The sequence below is a fragment of the Rhinopithecus roxellana genome, chromosome 9 (assembly GCF_007565055.1).
Source record: "Rhinopithecus roxellana isolate Shanxi Qingling chromosome 9, ASM756505v1, whole genome shotgun sequence".
Classification (NCBI taxonomy): Eukaryota; Metazoa; Chordata; class Mammalia; order Primates; family Cercopithecidae; genus Rhinopithecus; species Rhinopithecus roxellana.
In genome coordinates, this window is record NC_044557.1 from 19,090,816 (window position 1) to 19,115,741 (window position 24,926).

Consider the following 24,926-nt stretch of genomic DNA (forward strand, 5'->3'; position numbering starts at 1 on the left):
TTCTTAGCAAACTATCACAAGAAGAGAAAACCAAACACCGCATGTTCTCACTCATAGGTGGGAACTGAACAATGACATCACTTGGACTCGGGAAGGGGAACATCACACACTGGGGCCTATCATGGGGGGGGGGGAGGGATTGCATTGGGGAGTTATACATGATATAAATGATTAATTGATGGGTGCTGACGAATTGATGGGTGCAGCACACCAACATGGCACAAGTATACATATGTAACAAACCTGCACGTTATGCACATGTACCCTAGAACTTGAAGTATAATAAAAATAAAAAAATAAAATAAAATAATAAAAAATAAAAAAACAGTAACTGTGTGTATCATGTGGGCTGCAACCTCCCGTGAGTTCTAATCAGTAACTCACATCTGTTCCCTTGTTTACCTGTACCCATTTTCCCCCTGAAACTGCACGTCTCACACACTCCACCACTGTACCTCACATCCCCCTCCCTTCCATATGTAGAAAAATATTTACAAGTAGCCAATTGGGTCAGCTCGATTGCGTGGTCTGACCCCAGCCCATGGGGAAGGACACAGACATGGGGATCGCTTTAAGGAGTTAAAAACTCCCTGGTCTCCTTTGTTTGGTGTGCACTTGCTATCTTAATTGACACGAGTGGCATCCTTTTGCAAAAGTAAATTGCCTTGCTGAGGAAACTAAATTTATGTTTGAGTGCTGTTTCTTTTCTGGCAACGGAAATTCATTTGTAACAATTTTGGTGGCCCGTACAGGGAACCCATTCTCCTCTGGGGAGGGGTCTCCAGTACTTTACCGTGGGGAGGCTCGCCCCGTCACCTTGTTGTGGTGGCCTCAAGGTGAGGAATCGAGACCCAACCAGTTTGACAAATAAACCCAGACTCTCAGCAATGCAGGAAAAGAACAAACTGACGGCTTGGGAAACGGGGGCTCAAGTACCGCAGCGACTAGGTAAACTCTGTGCAAAGACCAAGTTAAGAAAAGTCGCAGGGGCGACAAAGTATTTCCTTGGTGTTCCGGATTCTGGAGGTTAAAAGTGTGTGAATGGTAGCAAGCACTACTGTTGTGCGGAGTGAGTGAGTCCAATCTGCAGTTCTGTGGTCACCTCATATGGCTTAGGGCGGCCCTTGGGGGGGTCCCATCAGGGGTTTACACTGACCTGCCATCACTGCTAAGACGGACCTGAAATATTCCTGCAAGGGAAGCGGCCAGAGCAGACGAAGTAAAAGAAAGGTGCCAGGAACTTCCAGCAGGTGGGGCTAAAGGATAGGCAAGAGATACCTCATACAAGGGAATTGAGCCTTAATAAGCCTCCATGGAAGGACAGACAAGGAATTCCTCATACAAGGGAAATAAGCCTTAATAAGCCTCTAGGGAAGGACAGGCAAGAGATTTCTAACACGAAAAATTGAGCCTAACTAGGACCCAACATGGGAAATACTCCAAGCACAATGGGAAGTAAAAAGGATAAAAAAGCAATAAAGATATTTCCCCAAATTGTCCCTTAGGTCTCACGTTAAAATATTGGAAAAACAAGAGAACTAAACATAAGAACAAACAACAAATGATAAAATATTGCTGTTTTGTTTGGACTCAGAGTCCCCTCTATCCCTTAAAAAAACTAGGGAAACACCCAATCTAGCACCTCACAATGAAGACTCAGAAAAGCTAGTTCCCATGCCAAAGGACTCCAGTGCATGAGATCCCCTATACCACCTTCCCCCACTCAGTGCCCTCAATACTTCCCCTTGGGCAGCTGCCGCCCCAGATCCTGCCCCAGATTCTTCCCCTCCTCACATTATTTCTCCTCCTTACAATCCTGATTCCTGGGAATCATCACTCATGAACCTGTTCGCTCTCAGCCTAAGTGCCCCTCCCTGAAGGGACTCCAACATGAAGTAGAACAATGTAAAAGAGATATTCAAAATTTCCCATTTCCCCCCACATCTAAGGAGTCAGCTCTGACTCTCTTCCCCTTGAAAGAAGTACCACAAGGAGTGGAGGCTATTGACTTTGTAAGTGCTCCCTTAACTAGTTCAGAAGTCCAGAATTTAAGGAAGGAACTCCAGCCATCATTATATGACCCTTATGGGGTAGCAGATCAAGTTAATCAATTCCTGAGACTTCAGTTATACACCTGGGCTCCAGTTAATGTCCATTCTGGGCATTCTCTTCTTTGGGGAAGAGAGAGGGATGATCCATGGGGCTGCTATGGCAATTTGGGAGCATGAACAAGCTCCCGGTCAAGATGTTCCTACCGCGGATCAAAAGTTTCCCGGCCGAGACCCCTGGTGGGACAATAATAACCCAGCTCACCAGGAAAATATGCAAGACCTAAGGGAAATAATAATAAAGGGAATTAGGACATCAGTACCCCAACCCACAACCTTTCTAAAGCACTTGATATACAACAGGAAAACGATGAGAGGCCTATGAAATTTCTAGACAAAATGAAGGACCAAATGAAACAATATTCAGCCCTAAACTTAGAAGACCCCCTTGGACAAGGACTGTTAAAACTCCACTTCGTCACTAAGAGTTGGTTAAATATTTCAAAAAAGTTGCAAACATTAAAAAATTGGGAAGGCCAACCTCTGAGTGAACTTCTCAGAGAAGCTCAAAAAGTACATGTTAGAAGACATAAAAAGAAACAGAAACAAAAGGCAAAACTTATGCTATTCACTTTCTAGCGGGTGGCCCCAAATCCACATACTTTTAAACAAAGTTTCCAGGAGGCCAAAAACTACAAAGGGTCTAGACCGCTGTTTAAAAGACCCAAGCCTCCATCTAGAGGAACCAGGCCCTCATCTACCAGAGTCTCTAAAGAGTACGAGGTAACAAAGTCACAAAATCCTAGAGCTGGGAGAGAAGAAGGACAAGATAGGTGTTACAGATCGCAGGCCACTGCAAAAGAGAATGTCCCGAATTAGAAAGAGAGAAAGAAGCCCTGCCCCTCATGCCCTTTGAGGGCGGTCAGGGACTCTGTCTCTTTTACTTCAAGTCCCACCAGAAGCCCTTAATAAATTTAGAATTGGGACCCAATTATGAGTTTATCACCTTTCTAGTTCATTCAGGGGCCACTCACTCCTTCGTTTGTTTTCCTTCATCTAACATTGCCTGCTCTTCAGAAGACCTTTTAGTCTCTGGGGTAAAAGGAGAAAGATTTAAAGCAAAAGTCTTAGAAAATAAAGAAGTTAAATACCAAGAACGATTGACACATATCCAATTTTTGTTGACCCTGAGGCAAGAATTAACTTATTAGGAAGGGGCTTATTGTTGAAGTTAGGCATAGGCTTACGAGTTAGTCCAACAGGATTCCTCACCTCATTAAATTTACTCACCACCGCAAATGAGAAATGTATTCACCCCGATGTCTGGTCCAGAGAAGGAAACTGAGGAAAACTTCACATTCCCCCAATCCATATCAAGCTAAAAAACCCCGAGGAAGTGTTGAGGAGGAAGCAATACCCTATCCCTTTAGAAGGACAGATCAAGTTAAAGCCCATAATTGAAAGTCTCATGAAAAATGGGCTTCTTGAGCCTTGTGTGTCTCCTTATAACACCCCAATACTACCCGTCAAGAAATCAGACAGACCATACCAATTAGTACATAATCTTAGAGCTGCCAACCAAATAGTCCAAACCACTTGCCCTGTTGTCCCTAACCCTTACACTATTTTCAGTAAAATTCCATATAATCACCAATGTTTTACTGTCATAGACTTAAAAGACACTTTTTGCCCCATAGCTGAAAATAGCCAAGACATATTCGCCTTTGACTGGGAAGCCCTCCAGTCAGGGTGAAAACAACAGTATCAGTGAACAGTTTTGCCCCAAGTGTTCACAGACACATCCAACCTGTTTAGTCAGAGTCTAGAATAAGTGCTAGAAAAGGTTTCTGTTCCAAAGCTCATATGCATACTCCAGTATGCTGATGATATCCTCATATCAGGAGAGGTTGTAGAAAAAGTAACCACTTTTTCCATACATACCCTTGATTATCTACATTCTGAGGGATCATGAGTCTCAAAGAAAAAGCTTCAGTATGTAGAACCTGAGGTCAAATATTTAGGCCATTTAATAAGTTCAGGCAAGCGGAGAATAGGTCTGGAGTGAGTTGAAGGCATTGTGTCTTTACCCTTGCCTCAAACGAAGCATGAGCTCAGAAAGTTTCTAGGATTAGTTGGATACTGCTGCTCATGGATTGACTCATATACCTTACGCAGTAAGTTGCTATACCAGAAGCGTACTCAAGAAAAATCTGAATCCTGTGGACTTCTGAGAAAGTTGACCAAATTGAGGAATTAAAAGAAAGACTTATGACTGCCCCAGTGTTAGCTTTACCTTCTCTAGAAAAGCCCTTTCATCTTTTTTGTCAATGTAAATAATGGAGTGGCTGTAGGAATGCTTACTCAAGAATTCGGTGGCCGCCAGCAGCCTGTAGCCTTCTTATCAAATGTTTTAGACCCTGTCACCTGTGGGTGGCCTCAATGCATTCAATCTGTTGCCACTACAGCAATATTAGTTGAAGAAAGCAGAAAGTTAACTTTTAAGGCAAAGTTAACTGTAAGCACACCCTGCCAAGTTAGAGCAATACTAAATCAAAAGCTGGGAGGTAGCTTGCTGACTCCAGAATCCTGAAATATAAGGCTATTTTGCTAGAAAAAGATGATTTAACCTTAACTACTAATAATTCACTCAACCCAGCAGGTTTCCTAACAGGAGATACAAATCTAAAGAAGGAGCACTTATGTCTAAATTTAATTGACTACCAAAGGTCAGACCAGACCTAGAAGAGACCCCCTTCAAAACAAGACGACACTTATTCATACATGGTTCTTCCAGGGTAATTGAAGGAAAAAGACACAAAGGGTATTCAGTAATTGATGGGGAAACTCTTAAAGAAGTAGAGTCAGGTAAACTGCATAATAGCTGGTCTGCCCAAACTTTTGAGTTGTTTGTACTTCTCAATAAATGTTAATAAATCTATCTTTCCCTTAAACGATTGGGTTAGAGACCTATTACTATTCATGATACTGATATTTGATTCACTAGAGCTTGAGTTTTTGAGGTAAATACAAAAGTACATTTAAATTTCATACTCCGGAAAAAGAAGACTATATGTCTAAGAAAGGAAAGGCAAAAAATACAGATTCATATTTATTCACATTGAATTGTGCATAAAGCATAACTTTCAATAATGGTAAAACTAACAGAACAGCTTTGTTATGTTTCCTGATCTATACAAAGTTTAAAAAATAGTTCTACATGATTATAGGGCATCGTCAGAAGTCGCGGTATATTAATCTTTGAAAATTCTTTTCTCCATAAGCAATCAGCAAATGTCAAAATTTCTCAGAATCAACTTTTTCATAACTCTGGAAATTCAAAGGCTTGCAGCCACCCAGATAACATTTATTCAAGACAGACAGCTAAATCTCAGTAAGAACAGTAAACTTTGTGGTATTTTAATCTGTCCTAGCCTATCTATCACTCTCCAGATCTACAATGTCCTTGAAAAATAACAGCCTGCATTTCTAGTGCAGCCTGGTAGGCATTGGAGGAAGCACAACAAACACGGAGCTCCATGGATTATTTGACCTGTTTGGTCATTCTCCAGAAGACTCCACTTACAAGAATGCTTGTATTAGATTGAACTAGAAGGTGTATACAAAACTAGAAGGTGTATACAAAAAGCTTTTCTTCCCAGGATCCTTTGTAAAAAACAATTTACAGGCAGGTGTTTTAAATTTTCAGCAGCCTGAGGCAATGGATAACAGTTTGAACAAACAACAGACAGACAAAATATTTAACAGAAGGCATCAGGGAGTGAGATAATCACAGAAGCTTTGAAAACCTAAACTCTGAAAGGCAACAAGGATGTGTAGGGCTATCCACATGCACAGATGATACCTGAGACCAAGAGAAGGCCCTAAACTCTTATCTCTGGCTGACCTTGAAGCTCTGAGCAAGCAAGCGGTGAAGGCTAAGAAGATTTTCAGCTGTTTGGTTCAGTGTTGAAGATATCACAGAGTAGGCACACAAAGCCCATTGGGAGGCTTGTTGGCACCAGACATTTAAAATAAGCTCTGTCTAATTATTAGCTGACCATGAATCTGAGTAGAGACTTCAGTGACTGCACATAACAATGGATACAGACTTTGCAGAATGATTTGAGGAAAGCTTCTAAACAAACAACTATTATAACAAGCAGAAGTCATAGTAATCCTTAGAAGGAAGGAAGAATCTGACTTCCAGAGTTGCTGTATGATATTATTTGGAATGTTCTATTTTCAGCAAAATTTATGAGACATACAGAAAAATTATGGTCCATACACAAGAAAGAAACAAGCAGTAGCAACCTTCCCCTAGGAATCCTAAATGTTGATCTTGCTAGACAAAGACACGAAAGGAGCTATTTTAAATATATTCAAAGACCTAAAAGAAACCATGTCTAAATGATTAAAAGAAAGTATGAAAATCATGACTCACCAGCTAGAGAATATCAAGAAAAGAATAGAAATTATAAAAAAATAATCAAAAAGAAATTCTGGTGTTAAAAAGTACAATACTCAAAGAAAAAAATAACTAGAAAGGCTTCACAACAGCTTTCAGCAGGCAGAAGAGAAGCAGTGAATGTATTTATTTATTTAAATATAAATCTGCTTCCCCACTTCTTTTTTTAAGTGAACTTTTATTGCAGATCTTGGGGGCACATGTGTAAGTTAGTTCCAAAGGTATATTGCATAGTGTTGGGGTTTGGATTATGACTGAACCTGTCAATCATGAAGTGGGCATATTATCCAATAAGTAGTTTTTCAACCCTGGTCTCCCTCCCTTCCTCCCTTCTCACTCTTGTATTCCCCAGGGCCTGTTGTTCCTATCTTTATGTCCCTCTGTACCAAATATTTAGTTCCCAACTGTAAGAGAACATACAGTATTTGTTGCTTGTTTCAAAGCAAAGAAAGAATTTAAAGAGACATCAATTGAAGAAATTCAGGTGAGGAAAGGAAAGGAAAGAAAAATGACAATTTCACAGACCAGTGACACACAATCAGACTTACAAACATACAATGGGAGTCCCGAAAGAGAGAGAAGAAATAAAAAGGCATAAAGAATATTTGAAGAAATAAGGTCTGAAAACTTCCACATTTGATGAGAAACAATAATCTACACACCTAAGAGGCTCAACAAACTCCAAGAAAGATAAACTCAAGTCATCCATATCTAACACATAATAATGAAACTGTCAAAAGCCAGAGATACATAATCTTGAAAGTAGCAAGAAGGAAGCAACTCATTATTTGTAGAAGATCCTCAGTAAGATTCAAAGATGATTTCATCGTATACCATGGAATCTAGAGATAATTGGGTGACATACTCAAAGTGCTGAAAAATAAACTATGTCAACCAAAAATTCAACATTTTGTAAAACTTTCCTTCAAAAATGATAATAATGATATCTTCATATAAACAACAAAAAAGAAATTTGTTTCTTGCAGACTTACCCTATAAGATATACTAAAGAAAGTCCTTCAAGTTGAAATGAAAGGAAACTAGACAGTAATTAAAATCCACATGAAGAAATAAAGACAGGAGACAGTGGTAAATATGTAGGTGACACAATTTACAGTATAAATACATTTTTGTTTCTAATGCTTTTTACTTTATCTGATTTAAAAGACAATTTCAAAAGCAATCATTATAAATACATTTTAAGTGGTGTATATTTTATTTGGCAACAAAATCCAAAGGAGAGGAGAGAGAAATGGGGCTTTATAAGAGCAAAATTGTTGTATACAGCTGAAATTAAGTTTGTATTAATCGGAACTATATTGTCATAAATTAATGTGTTAATTTTAATTCTCAGGGAACCTATTACAAAAACATTCAAAAATGTGTTAAAAGAAGTAATGAGGGAATTATTACAGTACACTGGAAAATACCTATTTGACCAAAAAAAGCTATAAATGAATAGAGGGAAAAAATCTTAAACACATACCAAAAAAAAAAAAAAAAAAAAGAGCAAAATGATAGAGTTAAATCTTACCTCATCAGCAATTGTATTATATGTCAATCAATAGTTCGAACTCACCAATCAAGAGGAAGAGATTAGAAAAATAAATAAATAAATAACATCCAACTATATGGTCTCTATAAGAAATAGAGTTTAAATTCAGACACAAATAGGTTGAAAGTAAAAGAATGGAACAGATTATTTCATGCAAATTGTCAAATAAGAAAAAAAAGAAAGAAAGAGATAAAGCAAAGAAAAAAAGAAGAAACAGCTACACCAAACACCAATGCAATTATCTGAATGTTTGTGTCTCCTCACAATTAAATGTTGAAACTTAATCCCCAGTGTGATAGTATTAAGAGGTGGGGCCTTTTAGGAAGGACTTTCCCTTATGAATGAAAAATCATGTAACTTGATGTTTATAAGATCTATCTAGGTTTAACATTATTAGTAATTCATTCTATTTTATTGACTGAAATCCTACTGAATGAACAAGCAACATTATATTAATCTGTTCAGCAGTCGATGGACAATTAAGCTGTTTCCACCTTTCAGATATTATGAATAATCATGCTGTGAACATTTGTGTTCAACTTCTTAAATGAACGTATCATTGTTATGTCTCTTGGGTATATATCTAGGAGTAGAATTTTTGGGCAATATGACAAACTATTTTTCATCTTTCTGAAGAACTTCCAGACTAACTTCCAAAGGAACTGTGCCATTTAACATTCCCATCATCAGTGTTTGAAGAGTTCGGATTCTTTCAATCCTTGCCAATACTTATTTTCCATTTTATTGATTATTTATAGTGCTTGTGAAGCAATATCTCATTATGGTTTTGGATTTTGTTTCTCTAATGCCTAATGACTAATGATCTAATTAGTAATGATCTTGAGCATCTTTTCATGGGGTCATTAGTCATTGATAATATATCTTCTTTGGAGAAATATATGTTGAAGTACTTTACCCATTTTTATTGGGTTACTTTTCTTTTTTGTTGAATTGTAACAATTCTTTATATATTTCTGCTTTGTTAATTGTTTTCTGTATTTTTAAAATATAGATTCTTTGTTTCTTTCTTCCTTTTTCATTGTCTCCCTTTGTGATTATACGGTTTTCTGTAGTAATATTGCTATGGTTTGAATGTGTTCCCCAAATTTCCTGTCTTAGAAATGAAATTCCAAAATTCATATGCTGATGGTTTTTGGAGGTCATGTCTTTGGGTGGTAATTATGATTAGATGAGGTCATCAAGGTAGATTCTCCATGACGGTATTAGTGGCCTTATAAGAAGAAGCAGAGACCGGAACTACTGTGTTTGCTCTGTCTCACAATTTGATGTCTCCTGCCATGTCATGATGCATAGAAAGGACCTCACCAGATGCCAGCCTCATATTCTTGGACTTCTCAAACCTCCAGCACCATGAGTTCAATAAACCTCTCTTATTCATTACCCAGTCTGTGGTATTCTGTTATAGCAACAGAAAACAGTTTATACTAGGTATGCTTTAATTTCTTACTTTTTAATGTTTTAAACTTTTGGGTTTTGCTGTGTGGTTACCGTGAGGCCTACATAAAACATCATCTAGTTATAATAGCCTATTTTAAGCTGCTTAACTTTGATTTGAATTAAACTTAACTTTGATTGCATAAAAACCCTACCTTTTTATTCCCCCTACATGTGTTTTTGATGCCACAGTTTACATCCTTTTATATTGTGTTCCTCTTAACAAATTATTATAGCCATTTTTTTGTAGGTTTTCTCTTTTAACCTTCTTAATAAAGAGATAATTTACACACCACCATTGCTGTATTACAGTATTCTGAATTTGACTGTGTACTTACTCTTATCAGTGAGTTTTATACATCTCTGTGTTTTTATATGACTAATTAGTCTCTTTATTTTTTCATCCTGAGGAATTTCCTTTAGTATTTCTTATAAGGGTGGGCTAGTGGTGATAAACTCATTCAGGTTTGCTTGTATGGTAAAGTCTTTATCTCTTCTTTATTTCTGAAGTATAGCTTTGCCCAGTGAAGTATTCCTAGTTGACAGGTTTTTGTTTTTTTGTTTTATTGTTTTTTGTTTTTTTTCTTTCTGGCAGTGCTATGAACGTATCATCTCACTATTTTCCTGGCCTGCTGCTGAGAAATCTGATATGCAACGTGAATTTCTTTTGTGTGTGATGTGCTTCCTTTCTCTTGCTATTTTTTGGATCTTCTCATCTTTAATTTTTGACAATTTGATTAGAATAAGTCTTGATTTAGTATTGTTTGGATTGGATTTGACTGGATGATCTTGAGTTTCATCTACTTTGATATTTACATCTTTCTTCAAATTTGGGAAGTATTTGTCATTATTTATTTAAATAAGCTCTTTCCCCTCTCCATTTCTTTGCTTTATGAGCATACCCTTAATACTTTCTTGAACCATCGTTATACTAGATTTGATAACATATTCACAATCATAAGCTGAGGACAAACTGGAAGATTATGTTTTCCTAATGCAGAGACTATCACTATAATTTTTCAAATTAGAACATGGAAAGAAAGTAATTCAAAAAGCAGAGCAGAGTTTCAGAACCTGGGAAACCATAAAATGATCTAGTCTAATACAATCAGACTCAGAATATGAGGAGCAGAGAAAATAAGATAGGGAAAATATATAAAGAGAAAATATTTGAGAGTTTTAAAAATGGATAAAGAATATAAATTCACAAACCCAGAAAACACTTCACATTCTGCGATAACCAACATAAAGGAATTGCACATCTAGGTATATCATAATCAAACTGCTGACAACCAAAGATAAAGAGAAATTATTTAAAACAAGCACAGAAAAATTTGAGAGGGAACAACATGAAGAATGATGTTAGACGTAACCGAAGGCAAAGTCTAGTTCTCATTAGAAGCAACAGAAGGCAAAAATCACTGGAATGAAATGCTTAAGTTACTGCGAAAACAATACCTGTCAATGTAGAATGTTATACCCATCAGGAATATACTTCAGAAACGAAGACAAAATTGAAAACAATTTTTATAAGCTAAGAGCAGAGAGAATTTATCTGTGTAAATATAAGACCTGTAAAAATTGAGACTGAAATTAAGTAAATAAAATAGTAATATAATATTTTGCGATAGAGATGTAGATACAGTAATAAATCCCATACAATGAAATATTCAACACTAAAAGGAAATGAGCTATCAAGTCATGAAAAAAAGTGAAGGAACCTTAAATTATTTTCTGTTTTGTTGTTTTTTTGAGATGGAGTCTCATTCTGTCGCCCAGGCTGGAGTGTTGGCGTGATCTCGGCTCACTGCAACCTCTGCCTCCCGGGTTCAAGTGAATTCTCCTGCCTCAGCCTCCCAAGTAGCTGGGATTACAGGCGCCCACCACCATGCCTGGCTAATTTTTGTATTAGTAGTAGAGAGGGGTTTCACCATTTTGGCCAGGCTGGTCTCAAACTCCTGACCTCAGGTGATTCTCCCACCTCAGCCTCCCAGAGTGCTGGGATTACAGGTGTGAGCCACTGAGCCTGGCCAGGAACCTTAAATTTCTAAGTGAAAGGAGCCAAAATGAAAAGGCTACAGTACTGGTGATTCCATTATTACATTCTGGAAGAGGTAAAATTATGGAAACAGTAAAAAACATCAGTGGTTGGCAGGGAGTCAGAGAGAAAAGAGGGATTAATAATTGCAACACAGAGCAAGGAAACAATTTTGATTGGCACTATAATGATAGATGCACATCATTACACATTTGTCAAAACTCATAGAATGTACAACACAAAGAGTCACTCTTAATGTAAGCTATGGATTTGGTTGTTAAGGATGTGTCCGTGTGTTCAATGTTCATGGATTGTAACAAATGTACCATACAGATGTAGGATGTTGACAGTGGGAGATGTTGTGCGTGTGGGGTTAAGGATATGTGACAACTCTCTTTTCCACTGGGTATTTTTCTGAACCTAGAACAGCCCTAAAAAAGCCTATTAATTGTACATATATGTATATATGAAAATACGTGGCTATAAAATTAAATTAAATTGAATTATCTTGTTGCAATATTCTTACTTTGTTTACTATGGGTATGTGGAATGCAATATGTTGAAGATATATAATATAATCTCTAAACACTAAAAAACCCCAAAAGAACAAATAGTATATTTAAAAATTAAAGAGACCAGGTGAAATTAAATTTAAAGCAGCCTCCATTATCCAAAAGAGGTAAGAAAGTGAAAATAAAAGACAAGACAACCAGCAGGAAAACAATAGAAAACTACTAGTAGGTGAGAGACATAAACTTAACATGTCTGTAATTACTGTAAGGAAATGGACCTAGTATTTCAATTAAAGTCAAGATCATCAGACTGAATTTAAAAATCTATATGTTATTTACACACAAATGCATATGCGCAAACTTTAAGGACATGCCTTTAAAGTGAAATATTTTTGTAAAATATCCCAAGCAATTCTAATCATTAAAAACAATCTGGCTATGGAAGTGTTAGATAAAATAAACTTAATGGCAAAAAGTCAGCATGGGCAAAGAGTGGCATTATAATGACACAAGTTCGCTTCATCAGAAAGACAAAACATCCCTAAATGAGTTTTTTTTTAAAAAAACTTATCTCCAAAATACGATAATTAAAAATTGATAAAACACAGGCCGGGCGCGGTGGCTCAAGCCTGTAATCCCAGCACTTTGGGAGGCCGAGACGGGCGGATCACAAGGTCAGGAGATCGAGACCATCCTGGCTAATACGGTGAAACCCCGTCTCTACTAAAGAATACAAAAAAAAAAAAACTAGCCGGGCGACGAGGCGGGCGCCTGTAGTCCCAGCTACTTGGGAGGCGGAGGCAGGAGAATGGCGTGAACCTGGGAGGCGGAGCTTGCAGTGAGCTGAGATCCGGCCACAGCACTCCAGCCTGGGTGACAGAGCCAGACTCCGTCTCAAAAAAAAAAAAAAAAAAAAAAAAAAAAAAAAAAAAAAAAAAAAAAAAAAAAAAAAATTGATAAAACACAAAGGAAAAATAGAAAAGGATTCTTAGTTGGACATAATAAAAGAACAAGCATGCAAAAGAATTAATAAGGATATAAGATATTTGAAAATGTATTATCCAACTTGATGTAGTTGACATTTAAAGAATAATATAATCTACAACTAAATAGTCTGCATTCTTTTACAGTTTGCATTCTTTTAAGGTTCGAAACATTCAATGTAATGAGCCATCTAGTGGGCAATGAATTTTCTCTTAGTGAATTGCAATGGCTTGAAATTATTCAGGATACAATCTATGATCACAACTGGATTGAGTTAGACATCAATAAAAAAAGTAAGACATGCTCAAATATGTGGCATTTAAATAACATAAATAACATCACTAAACATGTAGGGCAAAAAGAATTCATGACTAAAAGTAGAAAATATTTAGAATTGAATATTAATGAAAGTAAAGTATATAAAAATAAAGCATAAGCATAAAATGGTGAAGTTAAAGCAATGAATAGATAGAAATTTGGAAATAGGTGGAGATTAGTTTAAAGACATAGGTTACAAAGAAGAAATGTTTAAAATAAATAATAGAAACTTCCAATCTTAGAAGCTAGAAAAAGAACATTACACCCGAAGTAGAAAAAAGGAAAAGAACACAAGAACAAAAATCAACAAAGCAGAAAACATACAATAGAAAAAGTAAAGAAATCCAAAATTGAGTTCCTGTAAAACTTAATAAAAATGATAAATTCCAAGAACTATTTACCCCGCATAAAGAGAAACATCACAAATTATCAATATTTAGAATGAAAGAAGAGAGATGTCGGCAGGTGCTATAGACCTTAAAAAGTTGCTAGAGGAGAGGAAGGTATTATGAACAACTTTTGTCAATAATTTAACAACCCTGAATAAACGGACAAATTCCTTCAGAAACATGGCTTTCTCAAACGACGAAAATAAAAAAAACTGAATATTTTAAAGAAATTAGATTTAAAAAGTAAATAAGTCTTCTCACAAAGAAAACTCCAGGTCATAATCACTGTATTTCTAAATGCTAAGAAACACTAAAATAATAAATATTCACAGCATTACACTGTTTCAAAGAGTAAAGGAAGAGATAGCAATTCTTAATTTCTTTTATGAGGGCAGCATGTCTCTGAAACAAAAATTGGTAAATTCATTGCAATGAAAGAACATTACAAGAAATATCTTTACTAATATGAATGCGAAAATGCAAAACAAAACAGTAGAAAATCAAACCCACAAAATATAAAAGGGTGGGACATCATGGCCAAATATGGTATATTCCAAGAGTGCAAGTTTAACACTGGAAAATTGATAATTTTATCATATTAACAAAAAATGGAGAAAACTATATAATCACATCATTTATGCAGAAAAGGCATTTGATAAAATTCAACATCTGTGATAAAATACATACCATTGAAAACCTCATCACATTTGAAATAAAATAAAATTCTGAATAAGACTAATTTATATCTACAAAACTCTATTAAAAGTGAAAAAGCAAGCCCCGGTATACAAGATATTTGCAATCATTATATCCAACAAGGGAATCACATCTTAAATTCATCAACAGATTGCACATTCAACAAAAAAGAGACAAGGCTCCCTAATGAGAAATCAGACTGAAGTCTCAAAAAGGTATTTAGCAAAGAAGCTACATACATTAGCAATAAACAGATCAAATCGTGTTAAAGTTCGTTAACCACCATGAAAATGAAAATTGAAACAGAAATAACTAAAATGAAGGACAGAGAGAGGAGGAAAACAAGCGTAGGCATTGATGTGTAGGAAGTAGAATTTTCATACACTTCTAGTGGGAGCATAAATTAGTACAGTCTTGGAAAACTTGTCGGAAGTATCTACCAACACATACCCTGTGATCTGGCCACTTCACTCTAGAAATATACCCAGTAGAAATCCTTACTTATTACACCAAAAGGCATGTAGAAGAATGTTTGTAGCTAAATATTATTTTTAATAGCTGGAACAATAAACAAACCAAATATTCATTAATAGTAAAATGGAAAAACAAGTGGTGTTATATTTATTGAATTTGTAATATACACCAGTGAGGATAAAACAGAACTATTGCTTTGTATGAACCTTACAATCATCCGATTAAAAGAACCAGAAAGGATGAGTTCATGTCCTTTGTAGGGACATGGATGAAGCTGGAAACCATAATTCTGAGTAAACTATGGCAAGGACAGAAAACCAAACACCGCATGTTCTCACTCATAGGTGGGAATTGAACAATGAGAACACTTGGACACAGGGCGGGGAACACCACACACAGGGGTCTGTCGTCGGATGGGGGAAGCGGGGAGGGATAGCATTAGGAGATATACCTAATGTAAATGACGAGTTAATGAGTGCAGCAAACCAACATGGCACATGTATAATATGTAACAAATCTGCACGTTGTGCACGTGTACCCTAGAACTTAAAGAATAAAAAATAAAAAATTAAAAAAAAAGAAGTTTGTATTTTTTAAAGAATTTTCTGTTCATCTAAAAAAAAAGAAAAAAGAAAAAGAAACCCAAACATGAAAGAGTACATGGTGATTGCTTCTACTTGCAAAAAGTTCGAAAACAGACAAAACTACAAAACTTATCTTTGGTTGTTTAGAAGTCGTGGTTGTGAAGTGGGAATCTGGGGATTTGGGTGGTTCTTTTTCATTTCGTCATCGTGGTACTAATTACACTGTTTTTTTGTTTTGTTTTGTTTTGTTTTCACTTGAATATTAATTGACCTGTGAACCTATGACTTATTATATACTTTTCTTTTTCATTTTTTGTTTTGTTTTGTTTTGATGAAGTTTCGCTCTCTCGCCCAGGCTGGAGTGCAGTGGTAAGATCTCTGCTCACTGCAAACTCCGCCTCCCAGGTTCAAGCTATTCTCCTGCGTCAGCTTTCCGAGTAGCTGGGATTACAGGAGCCCGCAACTAAGCCCAGTTAATTTTTTTTTTTTTTTTTTTTTTTTTTGTATTTTTAGTAGGGATGGGTTTCTCCATGTTGGGGAAACTGGTCATGAACTCCTGATACGTGTTTATATACATTCAATTAAAATTTTACTTAAGAAGTGTTTATGAATCTTCGTGTTCCTCAGCTGTTGGAAGTGATTTTGTTGTCGTTGTTGCCTGAATTAGGCATCACGTCCCCTCGAGTGCTTGTCCTGCAAGACGCAGGGCCCGGGAGTTCGCACGTTCCACAGCGCACCGCACCCAACCTCAGCCCACCTGGGCTCTCCCAGCCGCCTGCCTCTTCCAGCTGCGTGGCCGGGGCGTCATCTCGCGCTCCCAACAGCCCTGTAACCACCAACTGCCATTATTCCGGCTGGGACCCAGGACTTCAAGCCATGTGGCGCGTCCTGTTTCTGCTCAGCGGGCTCGGCGGGCTGCGGATGGACAGTAGTAAGTAGAAAAACCCCTTCTTTGGTCTTTTGGGACCCTCGGCGCTACTCTCCCTTTGCCTCCAAGTTACACTGGACATCCCTGGGAGGATGCTTTCCTGTGGGGTTTCCAACTCGGCAGCTCCGAGCTCATCCCCGACATTGCCTCCTTCCCCAACCAAAATCCATAGAGAATAAGGGCTTTCCCACACGTCCTGGAAACCTAGGAAAGATGGGAGGTCCCAGGCCTTAAGAGGATGCTTCAAAATTGTAGTTTCAGATCCTGCTTTGCATTTTTCACCACAGTGAAGCTTGAGACCCAACTTTTTTACTCTCTAGATGAAGAGTCCGGAGTGAGGGGCTTGAGCCTATTGACCCAAGGTTACCAGATCCTACCTACAGGGTAATACTCCTAAAGCAATATACCTACTTCTTTTTAAAAAAAATATGGCCGGGCGCGGTGGCTCACGCCTGTAATCCCAGCACTTTGGGGGACCGAGGAAGGCGGATCACGAGGTCAGGAGATCGAGACCATCCTGGCTAACATAGTGAAAGCCCCTCTCTACTAAAAATATAAAAAATTAGCCAGGGGTGGTGGTGCGTGCCTGTAGTCCCAGCTGCTCGGGAGGCTGAGGCAGGGGAATCGCTTCAATCCGGGAGGCTGAGATTGCAGTGAACGGAGATTGTGCCACTGCACTCCAGCCTGGGCGACAGAGACTTCGTCTCAAAAAAAATAAAAAATAAAATAAAAAATAAAAAAATTAAAAAGCCAGAAAAAAAACCTCCTTGTAATTTTAGAAAGAAATGGGAAGATAATAAAACTGAGAAGCAGCGTACAGAATAGAGATTAGAGATGTAGATGAAAAACTCATAAAAGAAGCTCTGAAATGATGGGTATTGTTCTAATAAAACATTTTGCACATTTTGCAGATTTTGATAGTTTACCTGTGCAAATTACAGTTCCGGAGAAAATACGGTCAATAATAAAGGAAGAAATTGAATCGCAGGTAATGAATCACTAACATTATTTACAAATTAAAAATCATGTAAATATTTTATTTCTAAGAAGTTAATCTGCCATTTTCCGTTCACGCACACCTGTTGAATTTTATATTTATACCCAGTTTTTATTTATACCCAATTTTCCCTGAATGGAAAAGTCCTTTTGAAAATGAACCAGGATCAACAATGTTTCACAGAAATAACGGTGCAGTGATGCTGGATATCAAAGCCCCAAGTCCATTTTCTGAATCTGTCTTCCTCTTGGATGTCTTTGAATAATCATTGGCTTGATTGTTCTAGAGATTCTGTTCTCACTCATCGTTCAGGCTGTATTTGGAGGAATTTTTTTGTCATTGTTGCGAAGTAAGCCTCGGCTTGCTTATATGGGATGATGATCACTTGAATTAATGATGTGCTATATTAATGATTTTTTAGCCCTGATTGCAAATATGTTAATTATTAGGACTCTTTCTTTCATGTTATTTTAGATTATTTTGGTTCAGAATTATTATTCTCTTTTTAAAATTAGAATTTAAAAGCTTCTTGTCATTTTCACTAAGTTCTAGAATCCATTTCTGAAGTGGAATGTGGTTTCTTGAGACATCAATTTTTTTCTTTTTTGGTTTGGTAGCAGATTCTTGGTAATTTAAATGCAAACATTTCCTTAGCATATATCCATTTGTCATCCTAATACAGACATTATAGCTTAAGATGGTATGTAAAACATTTTTAAATGAATGCATATCTATTAATAAAACAAATCATTTAAATAGAAAATAAGCAGTGAGGTTTTTATGACAGATTTTTAATGTAAAAGAATTATGGGGATGTTAATCATATTAGAAAATAAGCAGAGAATCTATTTGGAGAGAAGTATTTCAAACAAGAATAACTTGATTGTTATAAGATAGTGATTTGCAATAAGTTAAAAAAAAATGCCCATTTTCAACTGTCAAATTCATGAGAAAAAATTGTCTATTTTGTTAATGTCTGTATTTTTCTTGCCTAGAACAGTGCCAGATATAAAGAAACAAATTAATAGTATTTTTTAAATCAATGAGGCTATTATGCTGATCAATTCAACAAATACTATAAAAGTAATATGAAAATATATATTTTAAATTATTACAGTTTAATAAAGACTAAAAACCATAAGAACATTCAACCTAAAATTACTTAGATTTTAAAAAATGACTGTAACTTCTAAAAGTGGAAAATGCGATATGAAAATATAAACGTCAGGAATTTAGAGTAGAACAGAGACAGCTGAAGAGATGAAATGCAACATATGGAAGGCTAAGAGAAAAGGACAGAATTAGAAGCTTGAGCATAGAGTGATTGGCATTCCTGAAATAGGGGGAAAAAGAAGAAGAGGTAATAGTAAACATATTTTAACTGAGAAATGACTTTAAAAAGTTGAATCTTCAGAACAATTGTCCCAAATCCAAAGCAGAGTTTATTTCTTGAAGTCCTAACCCCTGGTGCCTCAGAACGTAAGCATATTTGGAGGCAGACTCATAAAGAGGTAATTAAATTAAAACGAGTTTACTAGAATAGAATGGGCTCTAATATCATATAACTGGTGTCCTTGTAAAGAACAAGGAATCTGAGCATAGACGCATGTGGATAATGAAGACACCAGAAGACCAGGAAAAAGCATTCCATAAAGTCTAACATCCTTTCTTGATTAAAAACTCTTAACATCCTTTCTTTATTAAAAACTCTTAGGGCCGGGCGCGGTGGCTCAAGCCTGTAATCCCAGCACTTTGGGAGGCCGAGACGGGCGGATCACGAGGTCAGGAGATCGAGACCATTCCGGCTAACATGGTGAAACCCCGTCTCTACCAAAAAATACAAAAAAAAAAAAAAAAAAAACACTAGGAGGGCGAGGTGGCGGGCGCCTGTAGTCCCAGCTACTCGGGAGGCTGAGGCAGGAGAATGGCGTAAACCCGGGAGGCGGAGCTTGCAGTGAGCTGAGATCCGGCCACTGCACTCCAGCCCGGGCGACAGAGCGAGACTCAGTCTTAAAAAAAAAAAAACAAAACACAACTCTTAGAAGGAAGGTACCTGAATATAATTAAGGACAGTTATGAAAAACCCATAGTTAACATCATAATTAGTGGAAAGGAACTGAAACCTCTTTTTTTTTTTTTTTTTTTTTTTACGGAACCTCATGCTGTTGCCCAGGCTGGAGCGCAATGGCGCCATCTTGGCTCACTGCAACCTCCGCCTCCGGGATTCAAGAAATTCTCCTGCCTCAGCCTGCTGAGTATCTGGGATTACAGGGACCAGCCACCACGCCGGGCTAATTTTTTCTATCTTTTTGTAGAGACGGGGTTTCACCGTGTTGGTCAGGCTGGTCTCAAACTCCTGACCTCATGATCCGCCTGCCTCAGCCTCCCAAAGTGCTGGGATTATAGGTGTGAACCGCTGCGCCCGGCCAAAGCTTTTTCTTTAAGATGTGGTGCAAGACAAGGATTCCCACTCTCAACGTAGTATTGGTATCAAGGACAGAGAAAAAGATATAAACAGTATCCAAAATCAGAAGGAAGTAAAATATCTTTATTAGCATATGACATGATCTCATATATAGAAAACCCCAGACTCCACCATAAAACTGTTAGATGAAACAGATGAATTCAATAAAGTTGCAGGACATAAAATCAACATACACATTTCAAAATGAAAAAATAAAGTATATACATTATTTTATTCATTATTTTGATTATGAAATCTAGAGTTATAATGTCATTATAATGTCAAATGCCATTCAAATAAATCAGTATTAAATTCTAGTTTTTTCTCCTTTTATTAAATGAATGTGTTGTAGAATGTAATTATCATTAATGTAAAATGATGGTTATCCTTTCTAACATTTTTCTCATTTTCTTTGTATTTTTACTGTGCTCTCCTGCCAGGTATCCTACCAAATTGTAATTGAAGGGAAACCATACACTGCGAATTTAATGCAAAAGTAGGTAATCATCATTATTTTATCAATTCTCTTTGTTCTACTTATAATTTTTGTTTGAAATTGTCCAAAATGTAATTTTGCATTTGAAAATATTTCCAGCTACTTGCCATTCATTCGTTCCTTATCATATGATTTAAGCCTATATGACACATATCTAAAACTTGAATTCAGAGTGTATGTGCCCCTCTTCCTTGTTCCCAGTAGCACCAGATTTTTATTTCGTTATCCAAGAGGTTTCATAGAGGATGAATTCTGATAATTTTCTATCTCTCATAAAAAATATATATGGCTTGTTTTTAAGTTCTCTTATATTCAAGGTATATTTCAAAGAACATAGCAGATTGCTGGATGTTGTGAATCATGACACATTTTTAAATTAGTTTACATACTTTATCACAACTTATTAAGGACTTAAAATTAAATAAAATTTGTAATTAGCCAAATTCAATCTCAGGTCAGTTGATGAATTTGGGGAAAACAAGCACAATATACAGAGAAATAAAGAAAAGTGAAAATTGAAATGATTCTTCAAGTGATGAGAACAGACTTCTACAAATTATCAAAAGCAGAATCCTGCAAGTGAAGTTACCAAATCAATACAAAAATAAAAAATACATCTGTATCATTTCTAGAATCCATAGCTGCAATCTTTTTATACATCATAAATTCTGGAAAAATGTTTTCTATTTATAAGAGGGATGGTACTAGTTTGAAGAAATACCATTTAAAAAAGACTCAAAATTACTTTTTTCTGAAGAAAAAAAAGTGCTGCCTTCTGCAAGAAATACGTAGAGCAAACCTAGGTAGAATCTCACCAACAGCTGTTACTTTAGAATGCCAAGTGATGAGACTGAGAGCAAGTCAGTGACCAGTAATAAAGCATCCTCTGAAATTACTTTCTGCATCACAGATACAGTATTTATAAATGTTTAATACAGATCAAAATATGTAAGTGTAATTAGACATATAAGAATATCCGAATTAAAATATAGCCATAACAGTAGATTTCTTAAGCTCTTTTTTCTATTAGAAAAAATGTATAGAATATACAGTACAATTTATGGTGATGTAATGGATGAATCACATACTGTGTACCTTACAAATAATGTCGTTATTTTCTTGCACACAAGCAGTGAAAAGGTACTTAAGAAAAAAAATCACACACTAAAATAAAAAAATCTTTTGAATCTAACTATATCCTCAATGACTAGCATAATAAAATTAGAATGTAATTACAAAGCTGTCATCAGAGAATCACCAGATATTTGTAATTTCAAGAGCAGTTGCCAAAAAACTCTTGGCTCAAAAACATTCAAAATATTATTGTAAAATATCAATAAGCAGCAAGAAATAGAATATTACAAATCAGACATTTTAGAAATGAATAACCAAACATATAATAAAAGTAAAATTCAAAGCTTTCATTGTTTTCACATTTTACCTGCATCAGATAAGAATGAAGTGTATAATATTATGGGATGGGACAACATAAAGTGTTGTTGGGTTGCCTACACTGGTGGAGTACTGAAGCCTTTAGTAGCTACTGTTATTGGTCTACCTCAAGCCCTGTCAGTCCCTACCCAGGGTATCCTGGTAACGAGTTAGTTTCAGGCATGGTCAACAGTTTATAGATGCTTAGGGTGATAGCAATATTTACTTTCAAAAGACAATGAGGCGTGGACTGTGTGCAGAGCTAACATCAAACTGTATCTTTTCCTGGCAACATGACCATCTCTGAGGGCTTTCAAATATACAAAATAAGGACACCAGGAACCAATTTTATGACATTGCACAAAGTGTTCTTGAGAAACCTGAGAAGAGATCCAGATTGGTAGGATATTTAGAGTAACACCAAAGCCGATGAGTACTTCTGATATCTTTTAAGATGCTATAGTTTGTCTATGACATGCTAGTCATTGATCTCTTTTTGTTTATCTCTCTCAGGACTCTGAATTTTCAGTTTGAGAATTAACATCCTTGCATCAATCATGGAAATTCTCATCAATTTTTAAGTTTAATTGTTTCTTTTTCTCACTCTACTAACCTTTTCTGGGATGCTACTGAATATACATTTGGACCGCTTAATATAAATTTTAGTGAATCATTATTTTGTTCTCTAAAGTTAGCCGTTTTTGACCACTTATCTATCACATATTTCTACGTACTCATTCACGTTTCCTGTTATTCCTGATTTTGTGCTTTATTCTGGAAGATTTCCATTTCACTCTTTATGTATGTCTAGTCTACTCTTCAAGAATATTTTTCAATGACTACGTTTTTCATGGTTAGGATTTCTGTACACAGTGACATATTTGTGCTTTGTAAATCTTTTATAGTTTTTTATCTCTGTCTTTTATCCATTTCAACATTAAAATCTCTTTATTCTTAAGTTTCACAGTTTACTTGATTATTGCTATTTTTCTACATGATTTCTCCCAGTTTTCAAACTTTGGACTTTTCCATATGTTTGGAACCATCACTGATGAACTCCTTTGAGTGAACCTTATTTTCTACCATCCTCTAATCTTTTTTGTGTTGTGGAGGCCTCTCTTTGGGAGTGGTTTTATGGATGCTTCTACTTGGTTCCTGCCACGACAATTAACTGGATCAAAAGTTTACACTTTATCAGCTCAGGATTTTGGTGATAATAGGGCTGCTTGGAATCCATTTCACATCTGCCTGAGATATAGTTTAGGGTTTTCATTTCTGCACGTGATGCTATTTCTGCCTCAGTCAGTATCGGGTAGCAACCTTTTGTCCAGGGTCTGTGTACAGCAGGTGTCTTAGTCTGTGTGGGCTGCTATAACAAAATATTAATACCTTAGACTGGGTAGCTTATAAAGAAAAGAGATTTATTTCTTATAGTTCTAGACACTGGGAAGTCCAAGATCGAGGCACTGGCAGATTCAGTGTCTGGTGGAGGTTCATTTCCTGGTTCTTAATGGCTGCTCCATGCTGTGCCCTCACACAGTGGGAGGAGCAGGTCAACTCTCTGAGGTCTCTTTCATAGGGACACTAATTCCATTCAGAAGGGTTCCAGCCTTGTGACCTGATCATCTCCCTAAAGTACCACCTCCTAAAACCATCACATTGGTGATTAGGTTTCAAAATATAAATTCTGGGATGAAACAAATGCTGAGATGATAGAAGCAGGTATTGATTTTTTGTTTGTTTGTTTCTATTAGCAAATTCCAGAGGAAATTTCTAGCTCTATTCCTTTCATTTAAAGGCTCACATCAATATGTTCTGATGCTGGGGACTATTGTCTCAAATAATGTGTTCTCATGCTAATGACCAGAGGACATTAAACCACCTATTCTTAAGGTATGGTTCTGATCCAGAATCCATCTTACTTTGCACGGCTTCACCTGCTCACTCTTTCAGCTGTGGTACCAGCCTTTGTTTCTATTGCTTTAATCATTCCTATTAACACTATAATATAATAGAATCAGGAAATATTTTGGCAAAGGGGAGATAGTAAATATTTTAGACTCTGAGTTCTATATACTCTCTTGCAACTACCTGCTGTTGTAAAAGCAGCCATAAACAGTTTGCAAATGATGGGTGTGGTTATTTTGCAAAACCACTTTATTTTCAAAAACCATCTATCAGCTGGATTTGACCTATGGGCCAGTTTATTACCCCATTATTTACAGTGTAATCCTGTATTTGAAAATTATTATTGTTCATCAGTCATTTCAATATCAAGAGTGGTGATGGAAACTAGGAAATAGGCCTCCTTTCTGTCACAAAATCACTGTCAATTATCTTTAAAAATTTTTAATGTTCATTGCATAATAAATTGGCATGAATTAAAATATAAAATATGTTTATGCAGTTAAGTAAGTGTCATGAAGTGAATATTTATGTAACCCTCTGACTTTACACATATATTGACTGCACTCAAGAAGTTGTGCTGTTTATCATTTCCTGTAATAGCCCTCAGTCCTTCTCACTACTTTTCTGGGTTGTTGTGATATCCATTTTCCTGATTTTATTTATGATTTATTATCCTAGCTAATGTGGTTTCTTTTTGTCTGTTTTCTAGCTCTGAATAAATGAAGTATAATGATTTTTCTAGTTTTAGTCACTCAAAATAATGTTTGTGAGGTTTTTCAATGTTGTTGCAAGAATTCCAATTTATTCATTTTTATTACTGTATAGCATCCAATTTCATGATTATACAACAATTTATATCATCTTATTTTGAACATTTTGTTTCTGTCTAGTTTGGTTATGTTAAAATATATATTCTTTTGGACATATGCACAATATTTTGTAGCACATATGACTAATAGCATACTGATTGGTTAAGTTACATGCATTTTCATAATTACCATACATTTCCTTCAAAGCATTATGCTAATTTACACACCCCTCTGAATTATATATTCTATTAATAGTGATAGATGTTTTAAGTTTATAATTATATACTTATGTCCTACTGTGATTTAGTATGTATTTCTCTAACTGTAAATAACTTCTCTAACTGTAAATAATTTAATATGTATTTCTCCAACAGT

General features: G+C 36.1%; 1 protein-coding gene across 2 annotated transcripts in view; it reads left to right on the plus strand.

The window, feature by feature from the left end:
- Nucleotides 1–16,297: 16,297 nt before the first annotated feature.
- ADAM2 (ADAM metallopeptidase domain 2) overlaps nucleotides 16,298–24,926 on the plus strand; it is a 103,062-nt gene continuing 94,433 nt past the window's right edge. For both annotated transcript variants that reach the window (XM_030937878.1, XM_030937879.1), the window contains exons 1-3: nucleotides 16,298–16,449; nucleotides 17,358–17,434; nucleotides 20,348–20,403. In XM_030937878.1, the coding sequence (XP_030793738.1) occupies nucleotides 16,395–16,449; nucleotides 17,358–17,434; nucleotides 20,348–20,403 (188 nt within the window). In that variant the 5' untranslated portion in view covers nucleotides 16,298–16,394. The remainder of the gene's footprint in view (nucleotides 16,450–17,357; nucleotides 17,435–20,347; nucleotides 20,404–24,926) is intronic.